The sequence below is a fragment of the Ceratotherium simum genome, chromosome 7 (genome assembly GCF_057802395.1).
Source record: "Ceratotherium simum simum isolate JZ-2026a chromosome 7, ASM5780239v1, whole genome shotgun sequence".
Classification (NCBI taxonomy): domain Eukaryota; kingdom Metazoa; phylum Chordata; class Mammalia; order Perissodactyla; family Rhinocerotidae; genus Ceratotherium; species Ceratotherium simum.
This window is the reverse complement of record NC_141906.1, coordinates 5475051-5489869: the sequence shown is the minus strand read 5'-3', so window position 1 is coordinate 5489869 and position 14819 is coordinate 5475051. Positions and strand designations below refer to the sequence as shown.

At 36.7% G+C, this 14819-nt stretch overlaps 2 protein-coding genes across 5 annotated transcripts in view; one reads left to right on the top strand and one right to left on the bottom strand.

Moving 5' to 3' along the window:
• The window catches only part of ANO3 (anoctamin 3), a 268473-nt gene that overhangs the window by 197995 nt on the left and 55659 nt on the right, over window positions 1–14819 (top strand). The window contains exon 14 of the mRNA XM_014783643.2: window positions 1130–1190. Within this exon, the coding sequence (XP_014639129.2) occupies window positions 1130–1190 (61 nt within the window). The remainder of the gene's footprint in view (window positions 1–1129; window positions 1191–14819) is intronic.
• On the bottom strand, window positions 411–13759 carry MUC15 (mucin 15, cell surface associated). Of its 4 annotated transcripts, none has more exons than XM_004418535.3 (4): window positions 13702–13759; window positions 6951–7681; window positions 4808–4957; window positions 411–2671 (listed from the first exon to the last, which is right to left on the bottom strand). In XM_004418535.3, the coding sequence occupies exons 2-4, from the start codon at window positions 7642–7644 to the stop codon at window positions 2511–2513; spliced, it is 1005 nt and encodes a 334-aa protein (XP_004418592.1). In that variant the 5' UTR covers window positions 7645–7681; window positions 13702–13759; the 3' UTR covers window positions 411–2510. The 4 variants fall into 4 exon arrangements, with proteins under 4 accessions (XP_004418592.1, XP_087289203.1, XP_087289204.1 ...); XM_087433077.1 differs by having other exon boundaries at window positions 411–2578; XM_087433078.1 differs by having other exon boundaries at window positions 411–2575.

The window sequence follows — 14819 nt, the reverse complement described above, 5'->3', positions numbered from 1 at the left end:
ATCCACAGATCTCCAAAAGGAGCACATTTCTGTATAGTGATATTTTCAATAATGCTACATTACAAGAAAACGCATCCTACCTTTATCTGTTTTCCATATTGTTTTGCAGTGTATTCCAGATGTGACAATTAAAATACACATTAGTGTTGTTTTAATGCCCCCACTAAGGAGCCTCTAGCCTGTAGACTGAGCAAAGAAGACACCATTGCACTCCCACTTCCTTAGAATAAGGTTCTTTAGCCCCTAATTGGCTGCTCTCTCCTGTGAGGCTAGTGCCCCTATTCTCTCTATAGTTTCTATGGTATTTATGTGACTGCCAAACATATATCGCCTTGGCTGTATTGGTTTAATTTCCCTTACTAACTTATAAATACAATGAGGACATTATTGCAAATGAAAAGAAGCAAAGGTAAAATGAATTTACACTTTATTAAAATCAAACAATGCTCACAACCCTGATAATTGTATTCAATAACATCATATAATTGTACATTGTTCTTTATAAAACCTCAGGTAATGTCTGATTCAAACACATTTTGACTACATCCTAAATGTCCAGTGATTTATGACACTTCTTAAAAACATCTTAAAGTGGGATTCATTACTTCCTATGGCCACTACGTGACCCACGGCACATTCTGAGACATCAGAGAGTAGGGACAGCACTGGGATTCCTTTCCGTTGGAAGTGCTGGCTCACTGGTGGAAGTCTGCATTTTGCAACATCCCCAATCCTGGAAGTTTCACTAACAGGATGTGCCACTAGGTATGCCTAAACTGAAGAGCTCACTTCTTACAGCTCACAGCATAGCTGGACTATCTGTGGCCCACAAATACTTCCTTGGGGCACTAGGACCACTTCTGAGCAGAAATGAAGGTGGAGTCCAAAGGGAATCCAAGGCAAGAGAGAAGAAAAGGAGAAACCTGCTGATTCCTCCCCTCTCCCAGGAGAAAATCACATGAAACAGTTGCAGGACCCATGGAAGCATCTCATAGCTTATATTTACAAACTACAAAATAAGGCGATTCCTTTGGGAGAAAAAAACACCGTAGGACCTAAGTGCAAGCAGCAATCACTGGATTATTATAACCAATAGTGTGACTAATATTTTTGTTTGTTTTCCATTAAGGTGACATATTTGTTTGATAATGGAGGGACAGTCTTCTTTGCTATTTTTATGGCAATATGGGGTAAGTATGTTCTTCCATTACTTACTTCCTAGCCCTTATTTTCTGAGGCTGTTGCTGCATTTCTTCACACACACACACACACCCCATGTATCCATTCAACAACAAAGTCTCTTGCTTTGGTTGCCGTCTTTACACATTCACTGCTTCTTTGGGAATTTTAACCCTTGATCTAATCCTGTAATCCCTAAAGCCTCAACCTTACTATGCTAAGGAATGTATTTTTCCTACCAAAAGCAGGTAGTAATTAAAAACTAATTGAAACATACTAGAATCCAAATTAGTTAGGCTTCTTGTAGTTTTGCTCTTGAAGGTGGGGCTCAGAAAGTTTTTTTGTTTGCTTAATATCTCCATTCATCTATTATTTTAACCTTATACTTCATACATTTAGAGATGCAGAATCTATCCCATATACGATTGAGCAATAATGTCTAATACGTAATAAATCCCGTTCCTATCTAACATCTTAAAAGTAAAAATTATGTACAGGTGTATGCTTTGGCTGACTTTTTTCACCATGTTTCTCATAGAATTTCTAAAAGACCCAATTAACTGAGGCCTAGAGTAAATCAGACAGGTTGGAATGCCTCACCATTTGAAGAGAATCAGTTACTTTCCTAGTTAGGATCAGATTTCTACCATGGCCTTGTTGAATGCAAGTCATTGTCAACTTGGCAAGTCAAGGGGCTGACCATGTATCCCCTGATACAGAGAAGTAAAAGGTACTGAATACAGGTCTCTCTCCCGTTACCTTAATTTCCCAGGAACAGAAACTCTGTGCCACACTCTCTTTCTAGCCTTAAGTGGAAATTAAAAAAAAAAAAAAATCACTCTTCCAATTTTTCTTCAAGAGAATGCCAGTCGTGATGCATGGCATTAGGACTACAGTGGGTGGGGGTGGGGAGGAGACAGTAAAGAGTCAATCCATTTGTTTCTGTCCACAAAAAAAAAATGTGAAAGTGTAGTTTTGGGTCCCTATTTTCATTGAAGGATTTTTAAATTAAATTATCAGGCAGGGCGATCATGGTGAAATCATTTAGTTTTACCTGATTCCACAAACATTTCCTACTAAGAAAAAAATAGACCAAAATACAAATCAAGGTTACTCATTAGATGCTTCAGCACAGCCAAAAATGGTAAGGAAGGAAACTTTTTGGATGATTTATCCTCTCTTTATGTTTCTGCTACTAGTCTCACGCTTTTACAGTTCTCCTTGGCACAAGCCACATGACAGCGATCTTGCTTCAGCTTTTGGAAGATGGGTTTGTGGAAAGGCCAGGATGTGGGCGAACATTTGCTGTCTGAAGCCTTTTTCCCTTAGTTTTACATTGAGGTACGAAGTGAAGGTATGTCATCCATAGGAATGCCATCACGTGCATTTTCTCGGCCTGCTGGCAAGGATGAGTCATTCACAGTTGGGTTATAATAACTAGAATTCCCAAAACTTACATCATACGGTTCCGGTGCATTGTCTAATCGCAGCACTAAAAAAGTAACAAAATATTGTTTGATGGTGACAGTCTGGAAGATGCACACTCAAGCATCTGCCAGACTATAGGAATTGTTGTAGCTGCGTAAGTAGGTACGTCTTTTATATGGGCTTTTCAGATCTTAGTTTTGAAATTTTAAATAAGTAGATATTTTTCAAGCCACATTTCTTTCTAAGACTAAGAGAAGAGTTTAACTTCTAAAATTTCACTGCTGGTGGACCAAAAATAAGGGAACTAAGGGAGAGATGACAACAAAAGTATAGCAATACTTTGTAGAAAGAAGTATAGACATAAATCTCATTGACTTTTGAATCTGGTGAATTCAGAGCCTTGTCAGCATGTTCGGAGTTCTACTTCTGGTGTAAAGAATAATTTTAAAAAGTGAAGAGCATTAATTTTAAAATCAGTGTTATTATTTTCCAATGTCTCAATATCTTTATGGTTGAGCCATTGAAGATGGAGGCGAAAGAAAATTATTTATAAAAGCTGTGTTTCCTTCTGACAGATCCAGGTTATCATGAGCTTGAGGTTTTCTGATCAAGGATGTAGGAGATTTTTTTTTTTCTTTTTCAACAAACAGCCAATTATCATTTCCTTGATGATCTTGAATTTATTTTCAAAGAAAACTTGGCATGCACTAGATATCTTTAAATATTAAAGCAGTGACTAAATAGATTAGTGATCTAATTATTCAGTTAGGTATTCTCATATCCTACCTGTTCCTTAAGAGATCTGTTTACAAACTGGGCTCCTAGGAACCTTAGGGATTTGGGAGAGGTGTCGCAAAGCTGTCTTGAGGGAGTAAAACAGAGGTGTGATTGAGTTATTCTCTTATGCCTCAAACACAACATCTCAGATTGTATCAATTTGATAGCCTGAGCCTTTGCATGTGATGACAGATAAAGAAAAGATTCTGAAGTTAAAAAAAGTTTGGAAACCCCTGTTGTTCAAAATCCTATCCTTTAATTTTGAAAAGTGCCACTTTTTATTTATATGGATTGCTAGAAACCCATAAACAGAATTCAGTTAAATTTAAAATTAATGGATTTGGTTCTGAAAATGAACAATATGTCAATCAAGATCTGAACTTATCAAAAATCAACAAGACTTTATCAATGGCATCTACCAGGGGCATTTAACTATTTTTTATGGTGGCAGGAGTCCCTTGTGTAGACTAGAAAACAGATTTTTTGTTCCTGAAGTAAAAAAAAAAAGAGATGAGTCAAGCATTTGAAGTTATTTCATTTGTGTTCTAATTAATATTGTATAATTAAGATTAAACTAAGTGCTTTATTCTTAGCAGATACGTTTCTCATTCATAGATATGGTTAGTCTTTTCCATCACATGAATAGAACATTCCTGAATTAAGGTATATTGTGACTTTATGTGCCCATGTATGCAACTCTTTAGAGATTCTGTTTTAGAGACTCATTAGGATAATTAATAGAGGGCTACTGCATCGTGTAAACTTTAGAAGAGCTCCAAATTAGAATAAGTCATTATTCAAATTATTGCTACTAAGAGTTCCAACAATGACATAGAAGGGCTTTGCAGGGGCCAGCCCCATGGCGTAGTGGTTAAGTGTGCGTGCTCCGCTGCTGGCAGCCCGGGTTCAGATCCTGGGTGCGCACCAATGCACCGCTTGTCAGGCCATGCTGTGGCGGCATCCCATATAAAGTAGAGGAAGATGGGCACAGATGTTAGCCGAGGGCCAGTCTTCCTCAGCAAAAAGAGGAGAATTGGCATGGATGTTAGCTCAGGGCTGATCTTCCTCACCAAAAAAAAAAAAAAAAAAGAATGGCTTTGCAGTTACTTGCTGACAAAACCGGCCATGTTTTTTCTTATTATCATACCATTATCTTCCAGTTGTATAGATATGTTTTAGGTTCTGAGATTATTATTTAAACAAATTGTGATGCAATTAGCAACAGTTCCAAATGGCTCTTAAATTTCGCTCCCAAGTCCATAATTATTTTGGCTATGTTCTTTGAGAAACAGAGAATATTAAATCTTTAGTCTGTTTCTGTCACATGAATCTCTGAAACCCTTCTAGATAATGTAGTGACCATTAGCATCCTCACTTAATTAAAAGCACTGTGTGCGGATAAAGTTCTGAAAGTTGTTTTTACCTGGTTCATTTCTGTCGTCATAAAGTCGCCGATGGGAAAATGAATCTGTTTTCTTTTTTCCACACAACAAGTAGCCAGCAAGACTAAGCAATGAAGCACCCAGAATAGCACCTAAAATGGCTCCAAATACTACTCCTGTATTTCTGTTCTCTGGAGAAGAAAAAATAATTTACAGATAAGAAATAGAAAATAGTTACTCAAAGAGCAGAAATATATACATGGACTTTCGGTATACCAAAGAATGTTTAACAATGTTTTTTTAAAAATTAGGTAGTGGTGATGTAGTGTGTGTGTGTTGTGTGTGTGTGCGTTTTATACTAAGTATTTGGGATATATTGGCAAGTATACTTCCTGATAAAACCACACTTCAAATTTTGAATTGCCTTGAAATAATTCTGAGTTTTAGTTTTATAACTGTCTTGCTACTTATTAACACTAATAGTATTGAAATGCCATGTGTATGCTTTATTAAGATCTAATTTCTATGTTGAATGCTATATTAAGTTTTTCATCAACTCTGAATCTCTGACGAACTTTAATGATGAAATGAACTTTGAGCTTGTTTCTATAATAATTGAAAAGTAAAAAGCTAATGGGAGTAAGTAGGTAATAGAAAGTGAATTCTCAAAACCCCAAGTGAAAATGTGCTATAAGGAAAAAGCAGTATATTCTGATGCAGGATATTTCCAAATACAACAAATAGACCAAAGCAAGATGCTTGCAGTGCCTTGCACATCAAGAGCAGACGTGTAGGTCTGAGTTTAAGGGAGTCCAAAATTTCACTCCTTCATCCCCTTTGCCAAGTACCTTGTTTGAAGACTAAATCATCGATAAACTACTTAATGCTCCCTCAACTCATATTTAGTGTATTTTATTTTCAATGTTTAATAAGCTTATTAATTAGGTAGACAAGGGGTCTTAATTCTATATAAAACCCCATTTATAAAAAAAAATTAACCTTCACATTGGAAGATTAATAGCAAAATTATTACTAAAATAAAAGTGAAGTAAAATTAACCAAGTTTGTTTTGATTACAGAGTAATGGTAGGAGTAAGTACTCAGTATTCTCAATATGTATATTGGGTTTAGAGAAACAAAAGAGAGAGAATATTTAAAAAAAAAAACTTCCTGGTGGAATATCAGATTATATGTGAGTGAAAGAATGTGCTGAAATTATAGCTGAAATTAAAGTGAAATTATAGCTGAAATGGAAATATATGTACATACAATATATTGGTTGCAGTGCTATAATAAAGCCTAGATTTCAGAATTTAGAACTTTTCCTGTACACTAGCCACAACTTTCAAATAGGAATTTGTATATATGATGTGGTGTTTACATCATTAATATAATGTGTAAGTAAGTTCTATCGGAAATCAATGAGTTCATGGGGAAAAAAAGTATTTTTTTTAAGTTTCAGGGAAACAAAAACATGGTTAGACCTGAAAAAATAAAATATAATAAATTTTCTTTAAATATTAGAGATCTTTTCCACTTTGTTTTAAAGCTTTATGTAATCCCTAAATGAAACATAAAAATGTCCCCATAATAGAATTTTCTTGTGACACTCACAGCTAAATTCCATTTTGATGGTGTTCATTAGGTACTAAACTAAAAATTGAGGAGGATTTCCTTTTGTTGAGTTTATTTACATATTTTTTAATATCAGTGTTCTGTTTTCCTGTGATTGCTATGTGGTACCAGATAGTTTATAAATTCATTTATTTCATTCAATTTTTAAAACTCACATACATATATTTTTGAAGTTTAGTTGTATAGTATTCCTAAAAGCACATGAAATTTCAAGTAGTCTTTCAAAGATTCAGGTAAAATTGTTACCCAGTGTCTCAAAACTGTACCACTACCTCAGTCTCTGTTTCTTTTCAACCTAACCTTTCTCATTATGTCCCACCATCTCATCACGTTCCCATACAGTAATAACTAGTATTTCCTGTCTGAAGGCCTAAAATCCCTTCACTATTTCCAGTGAATATCATGGTTGCCCCCGAAAAGGTAGAACTACCTGTGCTATTGCAGTCTCCTCATTTTGTCTAGTATGGCACGTTCCTTAGATGTCATCTATATGACTTACTTGAAGATTCAATTTCACACAAAAGGAAAGTTAAATCCATTTATATTTACCTTCTTGGGGGTCTGATGTATTTGGAAAGATTTTTGAATTATTGGTGAATTTTAAGGTGGGCTGTAGAGTTGTTGTTTCTTGAAAGGGAGTAAACCCCACCGAGCTGTCACTGGTTGGGGCGAGCCATTCATCTGGTTCCATCGTCATTTGGGTCACAGACTTGGTGTTTGGTGCTGGGGGGAGGATGCTAACTGTAATGGAACTGCTGTCAGGAGTTTTCATGGTGTCATTGGCCGAAGACCAAGTGAAATTTTCTGAAGATACGGCACGTGTAGCATTGGGAGGTGCTGAGACTGGCAGAGGATTTTCATCTGCTATAGATGAGTTCCAAGGCAATTTAGCAACAAAGCTGTGGATCAAGGGAGGGCTGATGGAGAACATGGGTGTGTGTCTTGGACTCCCAGTAAAGTTGTCTGCTGATAAATTGTTGAAGGAATGTGTTATTCTGTGGATTTTATTTGATGGATCCACAGGAGAAGAATTATTTGCCTTGGGATAGGCAGTTTCTCTATTTTCTTTATCTGAGTTTAAATTTGCTTCAGTTCCAAAAGGAACAGATTCATTTACCACTTTGTTCAAGCCTTCTGCAATGCTTTGTGTTGTGTTTGTTTCTAGACCTTCTTGCCCATGGCTTCCAGATAGTCGTAAACTAAAGAAAGTTGAAATCAACAGAATTTTGGCTGAGGTCAACATTGTAGCCTTCTCTGGTGTTGATGCTATTAAGGGGAATCTGAAAGGAAGTAACAACCATTTGAATTATTAAATGGACTGTTGAGGTTTTTTTAAATGGATCCGTATTTTTAAAGTGATAAAACTCTAGAGACGTAATACTGAGATGATAATACCATACTCTTTATTCCATAATTTTATTTTCTTAGGATTATGTACTAAAACTAAAGTCACTGCGTTATATTTTTTATATACTATCTCTTCCTTCCTTCCTCTAGGCAAATGCGTGTGAAAACTTTGTCAAGCCAGACACCACTGTTACACTATTTCAAAGATCATTTAGCTTGGGACAAGTTGAAATATATGTAATTATATATGGACTGCTAAATAAAATTTTCTATGTATTGTAAATATAGGGCATGTAGAACTGTCTGATTTCTTCAACCTATTTAAGAAAGCATGTTCTTCATAAAGATGTAATTTGGAATATTTATTATGAAAATGATGTTACTGATTATACACTAAATGTGCTGCTTTAAAGTGATTTCAGTCAGGAACTCAACTGAAATCATTTTATTAGTATCTAATTTGAGTTATTTGTATTTGAAATTAACATCCTATTTTTCACAATACTTTTCACTTCATGATGCCCTTCTTCCTGTTAATCTCAAATTAGGTAAAATAAAAAAGACTTTTAGATTTTAAGATATTCTTTAATTGTATTCCGTTATTGTATAAATGAAGTATCTAGTTGGGAGTGTGTGTGGAAAAGATGACCTAGCTAGAGAGTGGCAGAGTTGGGGTTTGAAACCATGGTCCTGACGTCCAATCCAGGCGTATCATTCTACCTCTTACGTGTGGAAGTGCCACAATTCATAAATAGGAGGATGTGGGGAAAAGATTTTGAAATTAGATTTAAATTAGAATTCTGGCTTCTGTTATAACCTATGAAAAACAATCATCATAATAAGCAATTGCTTTATCATCATGATAATATTCTGACTTCACAGTGTTCTGAAGACTAAATGAGATGATTTAGGTATAAGTACTCTGAAAATATCTGGCCTAAAGTAAGCAGTTAATAGACATTAACTTCCATTTCTTCTTATTAAAATATAATAATATTTCTATAAGTGTCTTACATAAGTTTACAAAGTTTACAATATCATCTCACTTGATCCTCACAATGGTCCCTTGAGACAAGAATAGCTTGTATTATCCCCATCTTGTAGATGGAGAAGCTGAGGTTCAGAGTGTCTAGTAATGGAAGCTAGTAGAAGGAAGAGACAGCACTGAAAGCCAAGTCTACTGACTATAACCTAATTAGATGCTAAAACTTAAAGTATTTTTAATTGGAAAAAAACATTCTTTAAAAAAATGTTAGACTGTTCCTCCTCAAACAATAAAGTCTGAGAACTGATTCCATATTCTTTGAATTGGGCCTTAGAGCTTATTTGTCACTAAAATCCTCCAGGATGATGGAGATAAGAAAAGGGAGGAGATGCAACTGCTGTTATTTAGGACCTGCTGTTTCCTAAAAGCTCTCCCAGAAATTTTTACAAATATTTTCAGTCTTGGTTATTTTTCATTAGGGTTTGAGGAGCCTCAAAATACTCCCTCTGATTGTCTTCTGGTTTTAAGTGCCCCCCTCCTTACTTAATTATTTCTTTCATAGTGTACAACTTAAATATATGTATAATACACCCTGATATAATTTTCTTCAAAAGCTTTTAGCAAGCAGTCTATTCCTGTGGATTCCTAAGGTTTTAGAGGTGTAATATCTTCCATGCTATTTGCTTATCACTTAAGAAAAGTCTGCTTAAATGGCAAGGCAGGCAGACACACAGGAAATTCTTAGGGGCGTTATGTGTGAGTGTCTCCAATCTAAGCATCCATCAGTAATAGACTGGATAAGAAATTGTGTAATATTCGTACCTGAAAATTCACAAACTAGAGCTGCATACAACAACATGGGTGATTATCACAAACGTAATGCAGAGCTTAAAATTCCAGTTGTACTATGTGACTCCATGTATATAAAATTCAAAAACAGGCAAAAAACTAGAATGTTAGAAGTCAGGAATGCAGTTGCTGCGGGAAGGAAGGAGACAACATTGACTGGGTGGGCGTGGACGAGCTGCTGTGTGTGCCTGACACTCTGTTTCTTGACCTGGTAGGGATTATGTAGGTATTTTCGTTTGTGATAATGCTGTTTGTTTATATTTCATTCATTCATTTTTCTGTGATAACCAAGAAAATTGAGTTAGATCCTAGAAAATTGTTAACATAATTGGAAAACATATTACTATTATGCATTTATTATATCAGATGCTTTGCATATTTTCTCTTTTATCTCTTACCAAAAACTATCAAACAATGAGGAAGGGATTATTAATCTTTTTTACAGATGATTAAATGGGGTGTAAAAAGTGTAAATAATGCATCCAAAGACACACAGCTCGTGACTGAGAGATGGCGTTAGGATTCACACCTTGGCGTTAAAGCTAGTAATCACTCGTCTATCTAACAAAAGTTACAAAGGAATATCAAATTTGGTACTCACCTACTTTTCGAACCTTTTCCCACCATCATTTTCATAGCATGGCTTCTCCAAATTTTATTATTTTAACCACAGCAGTTTATCATCCCATTTTTTTAAGCACTGGAAAAATAGGGCCTTCTACCTTAAGTACCTCTCAAGTACACTAAATACACTTGTATCCTAATTTAAGAAAACCCCAACAATTGTCTCTGTGGTTTCTAGATGGACATCTTTACCATATAGTTTACAGATTAACATTAACAAAACATGTGTGATTATTCCCAGGACCTGTAGTTCACCAACATTTCATTGAACTGATGCCTCGCCTAGCACATTTACAATGCAATTCAGTTTAGTTTAAAAATACTTACAGGTCCCTTATCAGAAACATCTTTCTCCTGTGAACTCCGTCAAGTTCATAGCAAATGTTATAGCCCTTTTCATCATCTACTGCCAGTGATCTGATTAGTTGATGACTTGTGCTTCGTGGCCCTTCTTATCATTATTATGCAGTTTGATTTACTTTCTCTACACTTAAGCTTTCTGGTTATTTTCTCTTCCTAATGAAGTCATCACCAGAGGGGAAAATCAGCCCTTCGCTGCTCTACTTTTCTCATAGTGTTACAGTAGGAGCATGGCCTTGAGCTTTCGCTGCCTTCCTAGGAGAACCTACATGCCAAGAGTCAACAAAGTGAGTTTTGTTGTTCCTGTTTCACTTCGCCTGTAACACTGAACCACCAGGGGATCTCTCTACCCTTCATTCAGCTTTTGATTGTGACTTGAAAACCTAAGGTATTAACGCCCCAAATGAGCCAAGCATTCTGTTACTGCGTATAATTTATCTCCAGGGAAGAGACGGATAAGACAGTATGTTGTGAATGCTATTTGCAGTTTCTTCTGAAATTAATACAGTTGCAGGTAAGGCTACAACTTTTCCTTGTTCCCTGGCTTCTAAGAGAACCAGGTTACACCTCTTACTCAGATCCCTTCATCTTAAAGGGATAGAAGCAGCCAGGAATTGAAGTCATCAGCTATCCAGAACCCCAGTCCTGGACTTGTGCTGGAGCAAGGGCTAGGTAATTTTCTTTAAGTTCACCCTATTCTGGATTGAACAAAACATGTTGTAAGCAGCAAAGGTTAATGGAGATGGTACAGAAGCTCCAGAGGGCTATAAAAGAAATCTGTATTCTTTCTCTTTGCACTTTCCTCTCAGCCTCTACCTCTCGAGTTCAAATATTTAAACTGTGTTATACACTTGTTATGTAAAGCTGAAGTTATGCCGGATGATGGATGGCATGCTTGTGTGCAAGTTCATCTTTCAACCAGATGCATCGTGGAGGCAGAAAGAAGGTAGGATGAAAGAAAGTGAAATTGTAGGAGAGAAAAATCAGGAGACCCAGGTAGCATCATTTCCCCTCCTGTTCTTTTCCCCTTCTTGCCCCTAGGTGGAAATTCCTAAGAGGACCTTTGAGGGTGTAACATAGGAACAGAGCTAAGATCGTTACAAACTTGAAGAACTTCTAAGATGATGATGATGATGATGATGATGATTAGAAAAGAAAAAAACAACAGGATCACCATCGACTGTGTAATACCTTAAACACAGATTCTAAACCTTTCTATATATACTGAAATGTTTTTATTGTTTCTAGGATTGAACAGCTTTTAAAATATACTTTCAGAGTATGAGTTTCACTGCTTTTTAAATAATTCCTCTACACAGAGAAAATGACCACTGTTTTCTGCCCTGTCTTTGGTGTTGGCACTAAAAAGTGGTTTCACATTACTACTTTTGTTTGGAGGGCTGTAGAAGGTGGTGAGAGACGGAAAAAAAAAAAAAAAAAAAAGAAAACCATGACCGTTAAGGAAGCAAATCCACGCTCCCTGTGCATAATTTCACTTCTCCTTAAATGCATAAAGTCATTATTTTGCCCAGCCTTCCTATTGTAACTGAGTCATACCCATTTTATACCAAGCTTTGAAAATAAGGAGGTACTGGTCTGTGTCAGGTAATCAACCCATGCAAAGGAAGAGAAATGCTAGGCGTTCTAAACTCAGTCAAAATCAGAAATTTTAAATAAACACATTAGTTGAGGCACACTGAAAGGGTAATATAAAAACATGTTTCTGCAGTGAAATAAAGAGTATACACTGTGCTACTTCTCTCAGTTGCTTTTGATCATTTCTTGTTGTAGATCTCAGGCTACAAATTAAGATAGATTGGTTTTGTTTGTCTTTGTCACAGGAAACTCAGTCTGACATGTAGCCAACATCCTAGGCACACCTTGAGTGTTACTTTGAGTGGCCTTTCCAATCTTGGACAGTATTTTGCTTCCCCTAAATGAAAGAGCCACAGTAAATTAGGACGCAATGAATTATGCTTCTAGAAATGCCTCTTTTATAGGAGGGTTTTGAAAAGGTGAGAAGACTTAACTAGCCAAAGAGTAGGATTGTACCTGAGGACCTTAGGCATATCATTTTACTTTTATTTGATTTAAAAAGAATGAAAAAGAAAAGGAAAAGAAAAATATGACTTTCCTTCAACAAAAAAACAAATTTCAAAAGTTTGTGAACCTCATTCTAATTAAAAGACTGGTATGCCTAAATCCAGGAAAATTATATCGAATGTCCTATTCCCTGCTAACTTGGGCGTTCTCAGTCATCAACTTCAATACTGAAATAATTAGGTGGGAAAAGAGTCAAGCTTAGATAGAGACTGTGTCTCCAAAGAAATATTCTGGACCCAAATTCCCAAGCATGGGATTTTCAGCCTTCTATCATATTTCACTGTCTGTGGAAACAGCGTCTATGGACCAAATAGAAAGTGGGTAAATAGTAAATCGACATCCCTTTGATAAAAGGAGCCTTACATAGCCACAAACTGAAAATACTTTTAAGAAACTTTATCCACATCTTCATTCCATGGGGTGTCTTCTCTAGCAGCTGACTTAGCCTTTTAGATTTCCAGTGAGTGCTAAACACGTGCACAGACCATGCTAAGCAAAATAATTATATACATAACATTTGTGAATTTTTTGATTAAGAAAATGTTTGGAAAAGATGTATAGAAGTTTGTAATTCATCATATTAGAAAATTCTTTTTCAAAAACTATATTCTAATACTTTAGCAAGAACCTTTAAGCACAAGTGCATAATTTAAATCTAAGTATTCAATTTATATTCATGCTGCTATTTCCACTTTAAACATTTTGAAACTTTTACTAAGATCCGACTTAAGGAAACTCTCTCTCGTAGTCATGTACGTTTTAAATAAGGTTTTTATTGAGGTCTTCAGCTGGTTTCATCATCTAGCAAATTTGGCAGTAATTCTTAAAGTTAAGTCACTCAACAGTGCAAATGCTCATTTGGAAGGTAGTTACTTAATGAAACAACTACCTGTCTTTACATCGGTCTCCATAGCTACTTGCCAGACTGTTCTGTCAAAAGTTGAGCCTGCTTTCATTCTCTTTGGTAGATAAATGAAAGAGAGAGAGAGAGGTGGAAGAGGGGGGATCCTATGTAACCCAGCACACACTTACCTTCAAGTCTAGAGGTGTTTTCAACCAGGAACTGAAATATCACTGCTGTCCTGGCTGGATGTCTGCCGTGCATTCGAGAAAGCAGATGGGTTAAGTGTGCTGGTGTCCCACTGAGCAGGAGGGTGCCAGAGAAACGAAACTGGGCGGGGCTGGCCTATGTTGCCTGTGTAATAGAGAGCCCAGGAACCTGACTAACCTGCTTCTCAGCTGTCAGCATGAAGAGATCGCCTCATTCAGCCCTTAAAAAAAAGCCCAACCCTCCAGCTTTCATAGGTTGGTTGTTTTGACTTGGGGCAGGCTAGTTCTGTTGAGCAACAAGGGGCATCCATTTCTTACCCTAAGTGAAAAAAAGGACAAAGACTTTGGTAAGGTCCCCTGGTGCATCAGGAATTTCTGACACGTACTGAGTTCCCCGTTTGCAGGTGAGGAAAACAAAATGAGTCGTACCCTGCACCTGAGGCTCTGTGCCAGCCCTAGGTTCTCTCCTAACTCATAAACAGATCTTTCTTTCCCATGGTAAGATGCCCTATTGTGTACTTAAAACCTGAATGGAGAAGATGTAGTCAGGTTTGTAGTGAGGGGCCTTGTCTGCCATGCACTGAGATCGCTTTTATAGAAGAACCCATTTAAGACAAAATGAATTGATGTGTACTGGGATCCTTGAGAAAGCTATGAAACATTAAGTAGAAATAATCACCAGGACTGAGATGGGGTTTCTTGCTGACTTTCAGGCGTTTGGGGAGTAATGGGGGCCTGTCTGAAAATGGCCATGTGATCCTGAATAGTCCTGGAAGCCTTCTCAATTAAGTCGTTTCCATCCTGTGTTCTCTTTGCTCACTCTCAATTTAGAAGCTGGAGAGTTTCAGAAGTGCCCAGCAATGCTTGATTAAAATACTGGAGTTGAATAGCAACCTGGCATACTTCCTTCACTTCCTTTCATGGCTTATGAAAGGGAGAAGAGTGAAGCTGCACTTTCTGCGACATTCTGCACATCAATATTTGGGGACTGGCGCCAAGGTCTGTTCAGCTCAGTGTGCCTGAGGTTTGTGCTTAGTTTCTGTTGTACAATGAGATAGGTTTCCACTGCTGAGAGAGAAAATGAAACTTTAGCTAAGGGT

Excerpts from the sequence above, each read along its gene's own strand:
- MUC15 (XM_004418535.3), bottom strand. The coding sequence starts at position 7,644 with ATGTTGACCTCAGCCAAAATTCTGTTGATTTCAACTTTCTTTAGTTTA. Across the intron at positions 4,958-6,950 it reads TACATCAGACCCCCAAGAAG|AGAACAGAAATACAGGAGTA; the intron begins GTAAATATAAAT and ends TTTCTTCTCCAG. Across the intron at positions 2,672-4,807 it reads TGACGACAGAAATGAACCAG|TGCTGCGATTAGACAATGCA; the intron begins GTAAAAACAACT and ends TTACTTTTTTAG.